The 20,906-nt window shown below is 45.8% G+C and overlaps 1 protein-coding gene across 1 annotated transcript in view; it reads left to right on the top strand.

Annotated features, from left to right (window-relative positions):
* CLSTN2 (calsyntenin 2) overlaps positions 1–19,730 on the top strand; it is a 47,206-nt gene extending 27,476 nt beyond the window's left edge. The window contains exons 4-10 of the mRNA XM_044912336.1: positions 2,539–2,687; positions 4,619–4,836; positions 15,617–15,787; positions 16,212–16,357; positions 16,468–16,591; positions 17,287–17,471; positions 19,277–19,730. Of these exons, the coding sequence (XP_044768271.1) occupies positions 2,539–2,687; positions 4,619–4,836; positions 15,617–15,787; positions 16,212–16,357; positions 16,468–16,591; positions 17,287–17,471; positions 19,277–19,474 (1,191 nt within the window). The 3' untranslated portion in view covers positions 19,475–19,730. The remainder of the gene's footprint in view (positions 1–2,538; positions 2,688–4,618; positions 4,837–15,616; positions 15,788–16,211; positions 16,358–16,467; positions 16,592–17,286; positions 17,472–19,276) is intronic.
* The last annotated feature ends 1,176 nt before the right edge of the window (positions 19,731–20,906 follow it).

Raw genomic sequence — 20,906 nt, 5'->3', positions numbered from 1 at the left:
AACAGTAAAAACAAATGATAGTTGAAGGAGGCAAGGATTAAGCTCTTGGTTGGCTAGGGATCACATTACAGGGACCTTATGTGGGTCAGTATCATCACTACTACTCATGGGACACCCACCTCCTTTTAAGAGTCCAGGCACAGAATAGGGAACTCTTAAAAAGACAACCGAGTCAGATCAGGGAAAAGTTAATATAGATGGATTTTTTCCTTAAACTCATTATAACATACTCAGTCTCCTTCATGGCAAGAGAAATGTAAATTGAAACTACACTAAGGTAGCATTTATCACCTATCAGGACTGGCAAAAATCCCAAATGACAGCATATTCTGTTGAGGTTTTGAGAAAAGAGGCATTCCCATACACTGGGAGAGGAAGTGTATATTGATAACATTCCTAGCAATGGGGAATTGGGCAACATTTGTCAAAATTTAAAGTGCATATACTCTTGGACCTAACCATTTCACATGGAGGGATTTATCCAATAGATATATATTTGCACACATATGAAATGTGCACAAGATTATTCATTGTCACATTATTAGTAAAAGATTGGAAATGATCCAAATGTCCATAACAAACTGGTTAAATAAATTATAATTTTATACTCAGTAGAATATTATACAGTGTTAAAAAAGGAATCTTATGATGTACTAACACAGAACAGTCTCCAGGATATGAGCTAAGTAAAAAAAGTACAATAAAGTATGTAAAAAGCTGCCATTGGTGGAAGAAAGAAAAAACAAAATCTATGTTCATTAAGAACGCTGAAGTGTAACTTTCAGGATAGGCTAGGTAATGCTGCAGTAACAAGTGACTAAAACATTTCAGTGGTTTATACAACTTTTTTTTTTTTTATTGTCCACACCCAGTGTCCATTATATATTGGCTTTGGCTCTGATCCATATACCACCCGCACTGATGGACCAGGCCCTAAGGGAACCTGGCAGGTTTCATGGCAGAGGGAAAGGGACATGGCAAACCAGGAACTGGCTGTGAAATCTTCCACATGTGTGTGAACCAGATAATACTTCTGTCCACATTTCATTGGCCAAGCAAGTCACAGGAGCACTACTGAGTACAACAGGGCAAAAAAATGTGCATCTTGCAGAGAAGCGTTCCCTACGTCACATAGTCAAGTCTATGGACAATGGGACAGGCATGTATAAGCCTCCCACTGGGAGGGGAAGCAACTAATAATGAACGGTAATGCAATCTGGCACTAAGAAATTAATATAACAGTGACTCCCTGTGGGATGGGATATTGGAAACTGGGTAGATAGGAATAAGATGGACACTTTCACTTAGTACATATGTATATTTGAATTATGTGAATATATTATCCAAAGAAAAATGTTGCCAAGTAGCTACATAAAAATATATCCAGATCAGGGGTACCTGGCTTGCTCAGTTGGAAGAGCACGCAACTCTTGACTCAGTTGGGGTTGTGAGTTCAAGTCCCACGTTGAGTATAGAGATTACTTAAAAATAGATAAAAAAATATATCCAGATCTCCTTTTCCTGTGACATGAACTTTGGACACATCATCCAAATGCACTGATAAACTCCTGACATCTCACTGATGATAATTCCTGCTCAGAGGCATGTGAAGATCAGCAAACGGGTCCATCCCATGGCAGTTCTCCATGCTCGATGCCAGGAAGAGTAACTGCGGGGGCTTTGCAGGGAGAAGCAGGAGTCTGTATCTGGTTTATCTGGTTTGACGACTCAAATGACTGGGTGGAGAGCATCGTAGCCCCCAGACCTTCACCAAGTGTGGGATATGGGGGACTGTGAGCTGAATAAACAGATAATAGGCCCGGGACAGTTGGCACGAGTGAACACAGCAAGTGAGCAAAACTCCTGGGAAAGCGGAGTTGAGCCCCGGGGAAGCAAGACCAGGAATGAGATCTAAGAGAGAAGGAGAGCCATTAACTGAAAAATAAGCTTTAAGGTTGGAAGCATGGATCAGGAAGGGGAGCACAGGGTGGAACTGAGCAGCAGTTTAAGGTCAAAGACCAGACCAGTGAAAGGAGCCAAAGCCCCCAATTCTAGGCAGCCAGCTGACGGGGCAGGCTGTCCAAGGGCTGAAAGGCTGCTCAGGACCCCACAGCGGCATGGGGCAGGGGCCACCCCACCACGGGCTAGACCACAAGAGCCCTGTGATGGGGATTCAGAATCCCATCCTGTGGCTCAAGAGTTTCAAACCCCCGGGAATCTTACAGGGGCAGCCTGGAAGCCCCCCAGGGGTAGCAGGAATTGTTTGAGGGGTTAAAACAGTCATCCAGAGCTCTGGGTGTTATACGCAACTAAAGAATCATTGAACACTGTATCAAAAACTAATGATGTACTATATGGTGGCTAACTGAACATAGTCCAAAAAATAGAGTGTAAAAAAATAAAACTGTCATCTGTGTGCACGGCTGCTACACTTGCAGACACTCTGGAGACACTGGGCCTTCGTGCCCTGTATGTGGAGATGGTGGGCTCCGTTGCTGATCACTGTCCCCCATGCCACCACCCCGTTTCCTCCTCCAGTACCACTTCAACCCCTCGCAGTCCGTCCTGGTGATGGAGGGTGACGACATTGGGAACATCAATCGTGCCCTCCAGAAGGTGTCCTACATCAACTCCAGGCAGTTCCCGACGGCGGGTGTGCGGCACCTGAGAGTCTCTTCCAAAGTCCAGTGAGTAGACAGACGCTGGTCAGCCAGGGGCTCAGCTGAGGTGGTGGGGATGGTCCCGGGGGAATGTTCCCTGGCAAAACAGAATTCACCTTTTGTCTGCTATTTGCAGTTTCTCTGCTATCCCTATGAGGATGCCCCAATGGATCTGTGTTCTCTTCTTGTTTTCTTCAGAAAGAAAATGTTCTGTTCCTTTGCCAGCACAAATCCAGCTTTCTCTATTTAATTCAGAATCCAATGTAGTACTGCATCCCGTAAATTCTCAGAAAGCTTGGTTTTTAGTGGTCTGACTTAAGGTTGCCGAAGCTGGTACATAGTAGGTACTTGACAAATGTTTATTAAATTGGATTAAATCAGCCAGCCCAGCTTTGTAGAGCAACTAAATACCACAAGTATGCAAGAGAGAGAGGGTATGGTTCTTGTCCCCAGGGGATCAGAGTTCAGTAAAGGAGATGAGACTCTTTATTAGTGAAGCCTGTGGATAATTCCCTTCTTGGTCAAATCGTTTCTCAGCCACAGCAACTGCCTGGGTAGGGCAGCAAGGATGGGACCCCAGAAAAACTCCTGGCAGGCAGAAGGGGAATCACCTAGTCCCTGGAGCTGGGAGAAGAAGCCAGAGGACAGGAACAAGGCTGGGAAAGATGGGTCTGCTGACTGCCACGTTACTGGGGCAGGGACAGGTGCCAGGCTAAATCCCACAGGCAGCAATCATATTCAATAGTTCTAGTGACAGAGGAGGCACTCCCCCACCTTCACACTAAGGGCCACCCTTGGAGGCCTGCGATAGGGAGCAAGCACCTCCAGCTCAGCTCCGCACTGCAGTTAAAGAGAGGGACCAGGCTTCCATAAACTGACGAGCAGCACGGTGCCCTCTGGGACTGGTGCAGCGAAGGCCAGACAAAACCAGGGGCAGGAACACACCACTGCTCCCACAACTTGCCCACCCCAAAGAAGAGGGAGTGCCTCAGCATCGTGTCCACCCAGACTGCGCTTCCCTCAGGAACTTTCCCAAGGGCTACAAGTTGATGGCCGCCACCAGCTGGAGTCCACCCAGCGTTCCCAGGGCGGCCATCTGGGCCCCGGGGCTCTTGTAGCCTAGGTCTTTGGCCCAGATGAGCAGCAGAGAGTGCCAGTGACTCGAATGCCTGATGCAATCTGATGAGGGTGTCAGGTCTGCCAACATTTACTGAGCTCCACCCACGATGCAGCCTCTGGCGTTGGCTTCTTTTCTATATGTCAGCACATTTAATCCTTGCTATTATGAGGTAATTAATTATTGTCATCCCCACTGTACAGATGGAGAAACTGAGGTTCCCAAGAGTCACACCTTGCCGAGGGTCACCCAGCCCCACAGTGGCAGAGCCAGGCCATGGACCTTGTCTAACTTCTCAGGCCTTGCTCATGCAGTCACAGCATTCTGCCTTCCAGGTGTTTCTGTGGCAGTGTATCAGGAGAAAGGAGATGATCCGTGGCACATCTACAACAGGAGCACTGTGGGAGCTCCTCGTAGAGAGACAACATACACGAGCGCAAGAGAGTTCAGCCCTGGGGTCTCAGCAAGATGCCTGTACCCAACCAGTTAAAGACGGCAATTTGCTTACCAAATTCTAGTGCACATACCAAGCAGTGGCTAATTAATGTTACCACTGATTACTTTGTTAAAGGATAATTAAAGGTTTAGCAGTTACTTGTTGCTGGGACCGAAGGTTCCCAGTTCTCCCAGAAGGCAATCCTCTTAAGTCCCTAGATGGCTATTAGTTTTGACTATCATGTGGCTTTCAATCTGAATGTCTGCCGATACCCTCTGAGACTCCGAGGCAGTCCAGAGACCTCGGCAAGGACAAGAGGTGGTTGTGTGTCTCCTCGTCCCCGGCCACGTGGTAGATGCATTCATGGCTCGCTCTTCAGTGCGGTGACCGCAACTGTTTTCCCAGGTGCTTCGGAGAAGATGTGTGCATCGGTGTCCCCGACGTGGATGCCTATGTGATGGTGCTGCAGGCCATCGAGCCCCAGATCAGCCTCCGGGGTACGGACCGCCTCTGGAGACCCACCACCCAGTTTGAAAGTGCCCGAGGGGTGACCCTCTTCCCAGACCTCAAGATCGTGAGCAGCTTTGCCAAAGCCGAGGCCCCGGGTGACCTGAGGACAACAGGTACAGATACACACTGGGTCATGGGGCAGGAGCCTTCCATTCTCAGAGCCACGCCAAGTCCCACTTCAGGCCAATACTATCGTTCACCATGGCAGGGAATTTCTGATAGCAAAGCAAAGCAAACAAACCTGCAAACAACACAAATAACAGGGAAATGAACTATTTGGCAAATAATTGGTCCACCCATGTACGTGATAGGATGTTGGAGGGAGGACATTTATGCCAAATGATAAATGAAAGAAAGCAAGATGCAAATTACAGAGTACCTACAACACACACCAGAAAATGCCAAGAAGAAAACACACCTGATGCTAACAGTGCTGTTCTCTGAGACACCTAAGAGCCAATTTGTCTCCGCTCCCCTTCACTTGGCTGCAAATGCAAAATGTTCAATAGTGAGCATGTATTATTTTGATGATCAGAAGAAAAGCTAAAGAAGCACAAGGAAAACATTTAGCTGCACCTTAATAGACACACAGTGAAAGTCAGGTCTGATCCAGCAGCATTAGTCTCAGCTCTCAGGGAACTTTCCAGCATGTCCATTATTGAGAGGGCTACCGATGGAGGCAGAGTAATTGGAATGATCTGCCAGGGAAAAACACTCCGTTGCACGGAAAGCTATGGTGCACTCAGCTGGCGGGGATGGGGGTGGTGACAGGAAGGAAGGATAAGGAAGGAAGGGAAACCCAGGGTCCAGATCTACAGGGGAAGTACCTGTTTAACCGTCCTCTGCGGCCTCCTCCAGGAGAGGACTTCTAGCTCTCCTTCTCTGCCTCCAAAGCAGCTGCTAATGATGTGCTGGAGCCCATGGGCCTGAGTCCCTAAAGGGCTGCTCCTCTAACAGTCCTAATTACTCACTGCCTTAAACCACCCTGGTCCCTAGGGAATGGGGTACCTCCAGTGCAGCCCTTCTTAGCTCATGACAATAGATGGCGTCTTCCAAGTGTCCCTGCCGGGACAGGGCCCTTGCCTAGTGACACTCCCAGGTGCATTAGGGCCTGTGAGCTTTCCCTTCCCCTCATTTGGAGCCACAATCAGATGGGAAAAGGAAGGGCCTCTGACCACAGTGGCTGCAGGCTGTAAATGGGAGCGTGTGGACGTGCTAGGCCTGCCCCTGGCTGACAGGCAATGCCAGGGAAAAGCAGTTACCTGGGACTCTAACTCACCTTCTATTTATGAGAGGTGCGGGCAGAGCACAGAGCCACGTGCCCGAGAGCTCTTATGGGTACTTTTTACATCTTCCTCTTATTGTTGTTAGGATAATCGTTATTATGGATGCCTTAAGTAAGGAGGCTCATGGTATTTGCCAGCAGGCCTCAGTGACCCGCCCCAGCATCATCTGCCCCTACTGACCTACTCCTCTTTGTGCTGTTTCGGTACCAAGACAGGCAAGTCCCCCATGTACACCCCTGTCTCTCACACCTCTGTGTTCTCACCTTTGCTCGTGCCCTACCCTCTGCCTGGTAGGTCCCTGACACTCCCCATCCGCGTTACTGCTGGCAAACATCTCCCCACCAGCACTCTGCCCCCTCGACTGGGCTAGCTCTCCTGCTCTGTACGCCCCCCATGACTGATGCTTCCCTGACCTCCCCCCCACCCCCACCGCCACATCTGCTAGCCCTCAGTGGCAGTTATCAGTTAATTAAGCCAGACCAGGGGCTCCATGAGCGCTCAACCATGGCTGATTCGCCTCTAAATGCCTGAGCCCAGCACAGTCCCTTCAGCACAGTGGGAATCAAGAGAAGTACAGATGGAAGACAGAACCTGTAACGTAGCCACAGAAGAACAATGAGAAAATGCTCAACATTTATACCATGCCTCCTACCTAGTGTGAGCAATCAGCCGGCCACATGGGGAGGTAGGAGTAAGGTGACCTAAACTGACCTGATAAGAAGCTGGCAAAAAACTCCAGAAACCATGCAAAGGCCATTTGAAATACAGATACACGTATGCTATCGCTAATGATAGGCCTTCAATGTATATTAATGTGATTTTAGATTTTGCCAGTGAAACATGAAGCCATTGAGAATGACAAGCATCTAAAAATCAAGCATATGAAATTATTTAGAAAAATATATATCTGGTGAGAGCAAAAAATATTTTTGGTATCACTAAAAAATTAAAACAGAAAATAATTATTTAAAATAATTCTCTCTTTTGTAAATCCTTTTTAATTTCTATTTTCATAAATGTTTTATAGTATACAAAATATATTAGTCCACTTTATAAATAAATAACTATACATATTTAAATGATCTCGGTTCAGAAATTTTTCCCAAAAGGGCTGCAAAATCAAAAGCATTTGAAGACTACTAGCCCAAAGGTTATGAATTTATAAACTGTGGAATCAGAAAGTCATGGCTTCTGTCCCAGCTCTTCCCCTAATATCTGTGTAAGCCTGGGCAATCTGCCCTACCCCCCGGACTTCCACTTCACTGCTGGTGAAATGGAGATAATAATAGTACCCCATTTAATATCTATCTGTTAGGATTGTTTGCACAGAGCCTGGCCCATAGCAAGCACTCCATAAATACCACTTTTATTATTTTCTTAAATCCAGTATAGTTAACATACAGTGTTATATTAGTTTCAGGTATACAATATAGTGATTCAACAATTCTGTACATCATCCAGTGCTCATCACAAGTGCACTCCTTAATCTCCTTCACCTATTTCACCCATCCCCCACCCACTTCCCCTCCGATAACCATCAGTTTGTTCTCTAGAGTTAAGGGTCTGTTTTTTTTATTTGTCTCTTCTTTGTTCATTTGTTTCTTAAATTCCACATATAAGTGAAATCATATAGTATTTGTCTTTCTCTGACTTACTGCATTTCAAGATCCATCCATGTTGTTGCAAATGACAAGATTTCATTCTTTTTTATGGCTGAATAATACTACACACACACACACACACACACACTTTATCCATTCATCTGTCGTTGGACACTTGGGCTGCTTCCATAATTTGGCTATTGTAAATAATGCTGCAATAAAAGTAGGGGTGCATAGGTCTTTTCAAATTAGTGTTTATGCATTCTTTGGGTAAATACCCAGTAGTGGAATTACTGGATCATATGGTAGTTCTATTTTTCATTTTTTGAGGAACCTCCATACTGTTCTCCACAGTGGCTGCACCAGTTTGCATTCCCACCAACAGTGCATGAGGATTCCTTTTTCTCCACATCCTCGTCACTTCTTGTTTCTTGTGTTTTTTATTTTAGCCATTCTGACAGGTGTAAGGTGATGTCTCATTGTGGTTTTGATTTACATTTTCCTGATGATGAGTGACGTTGAGCATCTTTTCATGTGTCTGTCAGCCATCTGTGTATCTTCTTTGAAAAATGTCTGTTTGTGTCAGAAGACACGATACACAATACTTTTATCAGATTATTTCTTTTGGGGGTGTTTAGTTGTATAAGTTCTTTATATATTTTGGATACTAATCTTTTATCAGATATGTCATATGCAAATATCGTCTCCCTTTCAGTAGGTTATTTGTAGTTTTGATTATTGCTTCCTTAGCTGTGCAAAAGCTTTTTATTTTGATGTAGTCCCAGTGGTTTATTTTTGCTTTTCTTTCCCTTGCCTCAGGAGACACGTCTAGAAAAACGTTGCTATGGCCAATGTCAGGGAAATTATTGCATGCACTCTCTTCTAGGATTTTTATGGTTTCTGGTCTCTCAGTTAGGTCTTTAATCCACGTTGAGTTTATTTTTGTATATGGTGTAAGAAAGTGGTCCAGTTTCATTCTTTTACATGTAGCCGACCAGTTTTCCCAACATTTGTTGAAGAGACTCTTGTCTCCTTTGTTATAGATTGACTTATAAGCATGGGTTTATTTCTGGGCTCTCTACTCTGTTCTATTGATCTATGTGTCTTTTTCTGTGCCAGTACCATACTGTTTTGATTACCACAGCTCTGTAGAATATCCTCAAATCTGGGATTGTGATGCCTCCAGTTTTGTTTTCCTTTTTCAAGATTGCTTTGACTATTTGGGGTCTTCTTTGATTCCATACAAATATTAGGATTGTTGTTACAGTTCTGTGAAAAATGCTGTCAGTGTTTTGATAGGGATGCATTAAATCTGTAGATTGCTTTGGATAGTATGGACATTTTAACAATATTATTCCAATCCATGAGCATGGAATGTCTTCCCTTTTGTGTCATCTTCAGTTTCTTTCATCAATGTTTTATAGTTTACAAGAGTACATACAGGTCTTTTACCTCCTTGGTTAGGTTTATTCATAGGTATTTTATTATTTTTGATGCAATTGTAAATAGGATTATTTTCTTTTTAAAGATTTTATTTAGAGAGTGCAAATGAGAGAGAGAGCGCACATGGGTGGTGGGGGGGAGGGGCAGAGGGGAGAGGGGTAAGCAGATGCCCAACTGAGTGGGGGAGCCTGATGCAGGGCTGAATCCCAGGACCCTGGGATCATGACCTGAGCTGAAGGTAGACACTTAACCAAATGAGCCACCCAGGTGCCCCAAATGAGATTGTTTTCTTAATTTCTTTTTTCTGCTGTTTTATTAGTGTATAGAAATGCAACAGATTTCTGTATACTGATTTTGTATCCTACAACCATACTGAAGTCATTATCAGTTCTGGTAGTTTTTTGGTGGAGTCTGTAGGGTTTTCTAGGCATAGTATCATGTCAGCTGCAAATAATCAAAGTTTTACTTCTTCCTTACCAACTTGGATGCCTTTTATTTCTTTTTGTTGTATGATTGCTCTGGCTAAGACTTCCAGTACTATGTTTAATAAAGTGGTAAGAGTGGATATTCTTGTCTTGTTTCCAATCCTAGTGAAAAGCTCTCAGTTTTTCACCAATCAGTATGATATACCTGTGGGTTTTTCCTATATGGTCTTTATTAAGTTGAGGTATCTTCCCTCTAACCCTACTTTCTTGAGGGTTTTTATCATGAATGGATGTTGTACTTTGTCAAATGCTTTTTCTGCATCTATTGAAATGATCATATGGTTTTCATCCTTTTCTCTTGATGTGATGTACCACATTGATTGATTTGTGAATACTGAACCATCCTTGCATCCCAGGAATAAATTCAACTTGATCATGGTGACGGATTTCTTTAATGTATTGTTGGATTCGGTTTGTTAATATTTTGTTGAGGATTTTTGCATCTATGCTCATCAGGGATATTGGCCTTAGTTTTCTTTTTTTTTTTTTAGATTTTATTTATTTGACAGAGACACAGTAAGAGAGGGGAACACAAGCAGGGGGAGTGGGAGAGGGAGAAGCAGGCTTCCTGCTGAGCAGGGAGCCCAATGCAGGACTCGATCCCAGGACCCTGGGCTCATGACCTGAGCTGAAGGCAGACGCTTAACGACTGAGCCAGCCAGGCACCCCAGCCTTAGTTTTCTTTTTTGATAGTGTTTTTGGTTTGGGTATCAGGGTGATGCTGACCTCATACAATGAATTTGGATGCTTTCCTTCAATTTTTTTATGAATAGTTTAAGAATCTTCTTTAAATGTTTGAAAGAATTCACCTGTGAAGCCATGTGGTTCTGGACATTTGTTCGGAGGTTTTTGATTACTGATTCAATTTCATTGCTGATAATTGGCATGTTCAAATTTTCTATTTCTCCCTGCTTCTGTTTTGGGAGGTTATATGTTTCTAGGAATTTATCTATTTCTTCTAGAGGTTATCTAATTTGTTGGTATATGATTTGTTACACACATTCTCTTATAAACCTTTGTATTTCTGTGGTATTGGCTATTATATCTCCTCTTTCATTTCTGATTTTATTTTAGCTCTTTTGGGGGGGGGGAATGAATGTAACTAAAGGTTTATCAATTTTCTTGATCTTTTCAAAAAATCAACTCCTGGTTCACTGATCTATTGTTTTTTTCTAGTTATCTATATCATTTATTTCTGCTCTAGTCATTATTACTTCCTTCTGCTAGCTCTGGGTTTTGTTGTTCTTTTTCTAGTTCCATTAGGTGAAAGTTGATTATTTGAGATTTTTCTTTCTTCCTGAGGTAGGCCTGTATTGCTATAAATTTCCCTTTTAGAACAGCTTTTGCTGCATCCCAAAGATTTTGGATTGCTGTGTTTTCATTTGTCTCCATGTATTTTTTTATTTCCTCTTTGATTTCTTTGTTGACCCATTGATTGTTTAGTAGCACATTACTTAATGTGGTCTTTCCAGATTTTTTTCTTGTGGTTGATTACTAGTTTCATAGCATAGTGGTCAGAAAAGATGCATGGTATGACTTCGATCTTTTTGAATTTGTTGAGGCTTGTTTTGTGGCCTAATAGGTGATCTCTTCTGGAGAATGCGCCATGCGCACTTGAAAGAATGTATATGCTGCTGTTTTAGGATGGAATGTTCTGAATGTATCTGTTAAATCCATCTGGCCCAATGTGTCATTCAAAGTCACTGTTTCCTTGATGATTTTCTGTTTGGATAATGTATCCATCAATGTAAGTGAGGTGCTGTAGTCCCCTACTGCTATTGTACTACTATCAACTACTTCCTTTATGTTTGTTACTAGCTTCTCTGTGTATTTGGGTGCTCCCATGTTGGGTGCATAAATATTTACAATTGTTATATCTTCTTGTTGGATTATTCCCTTTATGATTATGAGAATGTCCTTTGTCTCTTGTTACAGTCTTTGTTTTAAAGTCTATTTTGTCAGAACTATTGCTATTCTGGCTTGCTTTTCACTTCCATTTGCATGATACCTGCTTTTTCATCCCTTCACTCAATCTGCATGTGGTTTTAGGTCTAAAATGAGTCTCTTGTAGGCATTATAGAGATAGGTTTTGGTTTTTTATCCATTTCATCACCCTGTGTCTTTTTATTGGAGCATTTAGTCCTTTAACATTTAAAGTAATTATTGATGGGTATGTACTTTTTGCCATTTTGTTACTTGCTTTATGGTTGTTTTTGTAGTTCTCCTTTGTTCCTTTCTTCTCTTGCTCTCTTCTCACATGGTTTGTTGGCTTTCTATAGTGATCTACTTGGATTCCTTTCTCTTTATGTTTTGCATATCTATTCTGGTTCTTGATTTGTGGTTATCGTTAGGTTTGTGAATAACATCTTCTGCATGTAGCAGTCTATATTAAGTTGTTGGTCACTTAAATTTGAACACGTTCTTTACTCCTCCCTCCCACCCCCACATTTTAGGTACATGGTGTCATACTTTATATCCTTTTATTTTGTGAGTCCCTTGACTGATTTTTATAGATATACTTTATTTTTACTGCTTTTGTGCTTACTTTTTTTACTCCTTATGATCTTTTCTTTCCACTCAGCAAATCGCCTTTAACATTTCTTTTTTTTTTTTTAAAGATTTTATTTATTTATTTGACAGAGAGAGACACAGTGAGAGAGGGAACACAAGCAGGGGGAGAGGGAGAGGGAGAAGCAGGCTTCCCGCAGAGCAGGGAGCCCGATGCGGGGCTCGATCCCAGGACCCTGGGATCACGACCTGAGCCGAAGGCAGACGCTTAACGACTGAGCCACCCAGGCACCCCGCCTTTAACATTTCTTGTAGAGCTGATTTAGTTGTCATAAATTCCTTTAACTTTTGTTTTTCTGGGAAACTCTTTACCTCTCCTTCTACTCTGAATGATAGCCTTGCTGGGTAGAGTACTCTTGGCTGCAGATTTTTTCCTTTCAGCACTCTGAATATATCATGCCACTCCCTTCTGGCCTGCAACCTTTCTACTAAAAAATTAGCTGATAGCCTTATGGGTTTTCCTCATACGTAACTGCTTTCTTTTCTCTTGCTGTTTTTAAGATTCTCTCTTTGTGGTGCCTGGATGGCTCAGTCAGTTAAGTGCCTGATTCTTGGTTTTGGCTCGGGTACTGATCTCAGGATAGTGAGATCAAGCCCAGTCGGGCTCTACATTGAGCATGGAACCTGCTTAAGATTCTCTCTCCCTCTGCCCTTCCCTTGGTGCTCACTTGCTCTCTCTATAAAATAGTAATAGGGGCACCTGGGTGGCTCAGTTGGTTAAGTGTCTGCCTTCAGCTCAGGTCGTGATCCCAGGGTCCTGGGATCAAGCCCCACACTGGGCTCCTTGGTCAGCGGGAAGCCTACTTCTCCCTCTCCCTCTGCCTGCTACTTTCCCTGCTTATGTGCTCGCTCACTCACTCACTATATATATATATATATATAAAATCTTAAATAAAATTCTCTATGACTATTCTTTGCCATTTTATTATTATGTGTCTTGGTGTGGACCTCCTTGGGTTTTGTTGGGGTCCCTCTGTGCTTCCTGGATCTGGATTTGTTTCCTCCCCCAAATTTAGGGAATTTTCAGTTGTAATTTCTTCAAGTAAATTTTCTGCCCCCTTTTTCTCCACTTTCTGGCTCTCTATAATGCAAATGTTATTATGTTTGATGGTGACACTGAGTTCCCTAAGTCTCTCTCCATTTTTTTTTTTTTTTTCTCCCCCTCTGTTCAGGTTGATTGCTTTCCATTACTCTGCCCTCCAGGTCGCTGATCTACTTCCTCTAGTCCATGTATTCCCTCTAGTGTATTTTTAATTTCATTTATTGAGTTCTTTATTTCTAATTGGTTGGTTGTTTTTTGTCTGTTGAAGGTCTCACTGAGGTCCTCCACTCTTTTCACCAGTCCATGGAGTGTCTTTATGACCATTATTTTAAATTCTTTATCAGGGATATTATTCTTCATTTTTGTTTAGGTCTCTTGCTTGTGATTTTGTTCTGTTCTTTCATTTGGGACATATTCCTCTCCCCTCATTTTGTCTAACCCTCTGTATGTTTCTGTGTGTTGGGAAAGTCAGCAAGGTCTCTTGCTCTTGAAAGTAGTGGCCTAATGAAGATGTCCTGTCGTGCCCTGCAGTGTCCCCATTCACCAGGATCAGTACTTCAGGAGTATCTCCCATGTGTGTGTTTTTTATGACCTACTGCTGTGGATGAGCTGCTTTTGCCTTCAGTCCAGTGGTCTGCAATGGCTTTCTTGGCCTATTGTGAGCAGGATTTGGTCTCTGTGGTGGTAGCCAGTCTGGGCCTGCCTTGAGTTTGAGCTGAGTCAGATCAGGCATTTGCCAGAAATGCAGTAACATCGAACTGCAGGGTACTTTCCCTGTGTTGTTCCTTAAGATTTTATTGGTGGGTGGGACCTGTAGTCAGACCAGATGTCTGCCCCCTGCCTACTGCTGGGGCCAGTTTGGTATGCATGGTTATCTTCCCCTCTCCCCAGGGCAGGAATCACTTTGGATTGGTGCTGGTCCCTTTCAGGGCAGCTTGCACAGTGCCAGGTTTGTGGCACCACTTGGGCTGGGCTCTGGCCAAGGTCATATTGGAGGGGGCTGATCAGCAGGAGAACCTGGTGCAGGGCACTTGGTTTTAGGAAGGTGTGTGCAGGTGTGCTGTAGGAGGGAACATGGAGTGCAGGCCGGGCTGGAGGGGGCATGTCTGCAGGAGAACCTGGGGATCATTTCACTGTTAGCAAGTTAGATAGCACATGTTGGCACTGTGCTGGTTCCCTCGGGTGTCTGTGTCTCGGCTGAGGAGCAGGGGAGGGAAATGGTGCCACATGCCCCTTTGTTCCTGGAACTTTCAGCACATGCTCGCCCATATACCCCAGGCATTTTTCAAACTGCTGCTTCTATGTTGTATCTCCACAGGCTGTTTGTTGTGCTGTCTCTATAAGGGCAAGGACTGAGTTTCCTCTCACCTCCTGCCTCTCCCAGAGCCAAGCCCACGGATTTTTAATGTTCCAGGTGTTAAGCACTTCTGCTTGTAACAAATCATGAAATTATGCCCGGCTGGTTTTCAAAGCCAAATATTATAGGTATTCGTCTTCCCTGTGCCTGGGGTGTTTGGTCACCTGTGTGTTTCCCCTTTCTAGGTCTGTGGCATTCCTCCTTCCTGCAGACCCATTTAGCTCCGGACTATGTCTCTGCCCTTCCTACCCTCTTTCATGTGGCCTCTTCCCTACATTTAGTTGTGGAGTTGGTTCTGCCAGTCTTCAGGTTGTTTTCCGATTTACACCGATGTGGTGTTATCTAGGTATATCAGTGGGATGAGGTAAACTAGGGTCCTCCTACTCTGCCATCTTCCCCAGAAGTCCCAGTACTTTTAAGTTAGGACTGCCAACGTTTCCAGCATTCGAATACTCAGACGTCCCTCTGGAAAATTTGGGGTCACAAAATCAGGCCAGGATTGCTAGGCTGACCAAAAGATTGCCAACTAACCAGTTTACTTAATCATTATATTATTATGCTCCATAATATAATTGTTTATAATAATTATAAATATAATAATATGCTCCATATGAGCCCCTGGGTTAGACACTGAGGAGTTGGTCATAATAAAAAAAAAAAAAACAGTGCTACTGCCCTGGAAAAACTCAGGGTCTGCCGGGGTGACAGATATACACACCATGATCACATGGGGAAAACTAGGACAGCATGGTAGAAGGGCACTTACATCTGGCCCCAAATGAGAACTATCGCTTATTGAGCATCTACTAGGTGCGAGACGCTGTCTTCATTCCTCTCAAGACCCTTGCCCTCTTTACCACTGTAAGTGTCTTAGTAGCTGGTATTCAAATTCACATCTTCTGACTATTCATGCTCTTCACACAAATCCATGCCACCCAACCTCAGGGCATGCCTGGGCATTCGTCTGAGCCATGGAGGTGGTGGTTGGGATGGCACAGCCTCTTCTCCTGACCCAGCCTGACCCTGGCATGCAGTCACAGAGGAGGAAGAAGACATGCAAACCTGCTGAGTTGTCCTCATGCCTGTGTTTTCCATGTCTGTCTTACCTCAGCCCCCAAATCAGCAGTCTTAGAAGAAATGCTTCACAACTTAGATTTCTGTGACATTTTGGTGATTGGAGGGGACCTGGACCCAAGACAGGAATGCTTGGAGCTCAACCACAGCGAGCTCCATCAGCGACACCTGGATGCCACCAATTCCACAGCAGGCTACTCTATCTATGGTAAGACCACACTCAGCCCCTTAACCGTGCTCTCATCACTCTCAGGCTGGAGTCATGAGTGTGATGGTGCTCTGTCACCTGTGGGGTCAGGTAGGGACCTTTGACCTCAGAGCATGGACTTCTAGCCCCTGTCAGTGAGCTACTTCAGCATCTTGAGGACCTCTTCTGCAGAAAGTAGGTGGATGCTTTCTCTTATAATATTTGACCTCAGCAAAAATAGCATTTGACAGGCTGAGGCCATTCTGTTCAGAGTCCAATGTATCTGGAAATCCTTTGGGTCAGTTCAATTGGCTCCTTAGAATTCCTGTATCCATGCATTGTCTTCCCCTAAACATCTCAAGCTCTTACCCTGGACAAATTCAGGAGAACCACAAGTCCCAGAAGCCACATCCTGTATCCCCCATCTTCTACCTTCTTATGACAGGTGTGGGCTCCATGAGTCGCTATGAGCAGGTGCTGCATCACATCCGCTACCGCAACTGGCATCCAGGTTCCCTCGAGACCCGGCGGTTCAGAATCAAGTGCTCAGAACTCAATGGACGTTATACCAGCAATGAGTTCAACCTGGAGGTGAGTGGGTCCTTCCATCATTAGGGAATTTCAGAGTTACCCACTCGTTCCTCATTCATTTGGGTCCACCGGCCACCCTGGTCAGCAGCACCTCTCCCTGCTCTTCCTAGGTCAGCGTCCTCCATGAGGCCAGAGTCTCAGACAAGGAGCATGTCAACCACCTTATTGTGCAGCCTCCCTTCCTGCAGTCTGTCCACCACCCTGAGTCCCAGGGTAGCATCCAGCGCAGTTCAGGTAGGTGGCCTGGGAGGAAGGACCTTAGGCTATCAGGCGGTCACTGTGATTCAAGACCATCCACTAACAGGTATGGTACGGCAGCCACAGGTGCCCAGAACTGGAGGAGGGACCCAGGAATGGGAAAGCTGTGGGCCCCGCCTCTGAGGTACTCGCAGCCTCAGTCAGGGGCTAGGTAGGGAAAGAAGTTACAATATAACAGAGGTTAGTACAGAGTGCTAGGGTAATATCTTCCAAGTCCTTTGAGGCCTAACTCAGAGCCACATCCTGTGCGAAGCTTTCGCTGAGCCCCTTCAAATGTGCCCTCTCGCTCTCACACATGCACACCATATTGCAGTCTCCCACCCTTACTTCAATTCTAGTCTTGCCATTTGTATTACTGTCTGGTGGATGCCGTGTCTGTCCCTATGAAATTCTAGTGCCTGGCTCTCAGTGGAAGCTGCCCCAGAATTAGAGGGGAAAGCAAAAGATAGAAGAGAACATCCATTCACCATTTGATTTATTCCTCACAAGTACCCATTATAGAGATGAAGAAAATGAAGCCCAGACAGGGTGAGGTGCTGGCCCAGAGTTCTACAGCTGAGAAGTGGTAGGGCAGATTGTAACCTACACATGGATGTTTCATTCACACTCCATCCCAAGACTGAGCTAGTCCTTCTGTTCGCCACATCATGTGGATTCCTTCCTTGTTCCAGTGGTCCCAAGCATCGCCACAGTGGTCATCATCATCTCCGTGTGCATGCTGGTATTTGTCGTGGCCATGGGCATGTACCGGATCCGGATAGCCCACCAGCACTTCACCCAGGAGACAGAGGCTGCCAAGGAGGCTGAGATGGATTGGGACGACTCTGCGCTCACTATCACAGTCAACCCCATGGAGGTGATCCTCATGCAGGGACTGGGATCTTGGGGCAGTATGCTTCCCCTCCCCCAGCTCCATCTTCCCTGTGCTGGAAGCCCAGCCCCACTGACCCTTGCGTTCTCTGAGCACCTTCAGCCCACTCAACCTGCATGGACCATACTTTCCCACCAGCTGCATTCACTGATTAAAAATGTGAATTGCTCTCACCCTACAAACAGAACCAGACATTTCTTAAGGCAAGCAGCCATGTGGTGTCTATCCCTTGCCTCCCCCATAGTATTTAATGCAGAGCTAACAAAGACTCAGTATTGAATTTTTTGATTAAGTGAGCTCTGCAGGCAGCATGGAGCAAAGCCATCTAATTTACACCGTTAAAGGCTCAGAACAGGTTAAAACAAAAGCACAACAGCAATACCTGCCATTCACGGAGCCCCCATCATGTCAGACACTGCACAGGGTGCTCTTTGTACACCACCCCATTTAATCTTCCCAACCCCCTGTGAAATAGAGGTTCTCATCCTTACTTCTCAAGGTGGGAACCAACTCCGAGAAGAAAGTCAAAGTGCTCAAACTTCTCCAATATTCAAGTCAAGGTTGCTGGATCCTAAAGTCCTAAGTCATCTCATTTCAGTTAGCCAGCAACCTCCAGCATCCACCCATGAGGGTCTAAGGCCCCAGCTCTAGACATACGAATATCAAAGTTCTACAAGTGCCCTTTGGGCTGCCCATGGTTTCCTTGGTGGTGGTAGAGGCAGGAGTAGAAAAGCAGAGGAAAATCAGGAGTCACTGAGGAATGAAGATTCTCCCAGCATGGTCCCCCTGATATCCTAGCCAGCGTGCCAAGGTAGCTCAGCTTCTCCTAGCATAGGGTGTAGGTATGGTGCTAAGTGCTCCATTTCCACCCTCAGAGAGCTGAGCCTCGGCTGTGGGAAACAAGCCCCCATGCCCGGAGCAGTCTGAGTACTGGGTACAAGTGTTCTTACCGAGGGCTAACGTGCTGATGCCAATGGTCAGTGAAGCAGGAGTAGGGAGAGCCATCGAGGCCAGAGTGTTCAAGAATGATTTCCTAGAGGAGGTTAGCCTAAGGGAGGCCTTGAAGAATGGGTTAGGATGGAAGGGAGGGGTGGCAGGCAAGATAGAAAAGAAGCCGCTCCAGGGAGGGGATGCAACCATGCAAGGGCATACATCTTTTATGGCTGTTTCATCAACTCAAGACATAAATCCAGAACTAAGATTTTGCTAGAATCACCAAAAAGCTGGCGGGGGATGGGGCAGGAATGGAACTGGAAAAGAGTGGGGTTGAGTTTGAAGACACAAGCCTCAGCCAGTGAGGGGAGGCATAGAAAATGAGGACCATGAACTTTCCTTCCCGAAGGAATATTTCTGAGAAGCAGCACACCTGAGTCTTGGCTTAGAAGACCTTCTGCTCCCAGAGACTATGATGTCACCTGGGACCGGGCTGTATGCTTCTCAGTGAGAGAATAGCATTCGAGCTAACACTGAAGACGTGGAAAGCTCCATACAGACAGGCTCCAGAAATGCCAGAAAGTAAACCCTGGCCTGAAAGGTTTAAAACCCACAATGTACCTTGAGTCCAGGTCTGGGAATTCACTATTTCTTCTTGGTCCTTAGCCCTCGGATTTGCCTTTCACCAGAGGACCTCCTGTCCAGGAGGCCTGTCCCCAGGGCCATGGGTTTAGCGGGAAGGGAAAGGCGTTCAAGGGGCCCAAAATGTTCCCTTAGTGGAGGAAGAAACATGTAAGTTCCAGAGTGGTTTTTGCTCAGCCCCTGATGAGCATGTCCCTTCTCTCCCCGACATCCAGAAACATGAAGAACCAGGGCGTGGAGAAGAGGAAACTGAGGAGGAGGAAGAAGTAGAGGAAGACGTGAGCTCCAGCAGCAGTGAGTCAGAGGACAGCGAAGAGGAAGAGGAGGAGGAAGGGATGGGCAAGGGCAGACACGGGCAGAGCGGAGCCAGGCACACCCAGCTGGAGTGGGACGACTCGGCCCTGCCCTACTAGCAGCCCGCTGCCTGCGCTCACTCACGTGTCCCTTTTGTAAGCCCCACCCGATGTACACCCGAGTCTATCACATGTCGCCTCTGATTCCTATGACAGGTCTGGGCAGGCCTCCTCCAGCCTCCTGGAAGCCACCCTTTATGCCTTGGGCACTCCCTGTGTCCCAGCCCTGGGGAGGGTCCAAGACTCCCAGGGTCGTCATTAGTGGGGACTTCCAGGGGGACTTCGTCCTATAGCCCCCCACGTCTGCCTTGGGCTCACCCAGCATCCTGTCAGCCAGTCTGCAGAGTTCTGCCTGTGCAGGGGAGAAAGTCAGCCTTTATGTCACTCACCTTCCCCGGACTCCCTGTGCCCAGGGCCCTTGGGTTCCAGCTCACTGTGCGTGCACCTGCCCCCGTCTTCCTCTTCCACACAGACCAGCAGGTTCTCCTTCCCTGACTCTTCAGGTGGCTTCACATGGGCAAGGTGGTCAGACTTCACACACAAGAGATCTCCATTCTTAAAGGAAAGTCCTTGTTGAGGCAGAATTAATGTAAAGGAAAGTCCTTGTTGAGGCAGAATTAATGTATAGGGAAAGGTTCATGCACACGCACTCATACACTCTCCCCAGTTTGGAGAGCCTTTCCCCTTGTCCTTTCTGACGCCACACAAGCTTAGATGAAAAGTCCAAAACCAAGAGGTCCTTGGCCACAGCAGAGTCTGGTCCCCAGCCAAAGCTGTCAGCCTGCCTTGGCTGCCACCACACAGCACAGGAACCAGGAAGCACTCCACAGAGGCACCGCCCCAGGCAACAGCGTGACAAGCCTGCAGCCAGGGACCAGAAGGAAGGGCGGATAGGATGAGCAGCTGGGCATCACGGCGGGCACAGATCTGGGGGATGGGGGTGGTGGGGTCTCCCCAGCCAGAGGTTGACAAGGCTTTCAGCATCTAGTCTTAGGGTCCCTCATCACCGGTTTCACACTGTTTTACCTCTTGAGAAAATGCATCCCTCTCAGATGTGTTAGGACTATCATGAACTGTGCCGAATCTAAAATGAAAGTTTGAAGATTCGAATGCTAGGAATTAGGAGCATATCTGTGATAGGAACAGCTGCTGCTTTATTCTCCTAAAAGGAGCAACGCTTTGGGTGGAGGGCAAATATATCTGAAAACCTAATTTCTTCTTGTTTTAATAAAATCTTTTCCAACTCCATCCTAACATGCACACCTCGTGAGAACTGTTGCTATGGTAACTTGTCTGTGCTCTTTTGTGACCAAGAGAATAGCAGGCAAAAACAGGGCCATTCTAGGACTTCCACAAGGCTCTGAGACCGTCTTTGTTTTGAATGTCTCTGGCTTTGTCCTCTGTCTGTACAATCTGTCCCTGTCCTCCCGCCCTCCCCCAGCCCGTACTGGCAGAGGCACAGAGCTGGCCCCTAGTCACAGTGGCATTCAGG

The sequence above is a fragment of the Neomonachus schauinslandi genome, chromosome 1 (genome assembly GCF_002201575.2).
Source record: "Neomonachus schauinslandi chromosome 1, ASM220157v2, whole genome shotgun sequence".
NCBI lineage: Eukaryota > Metazoa > Chordata > Mammalia > Carnivora > Phocidae > Neomonachus > Neomonachus schauinslandi.
Note: the sequence above shows the minus strand (reverse complement) of the source record. Positions and strands in the feature narration are given on the sequence as shown.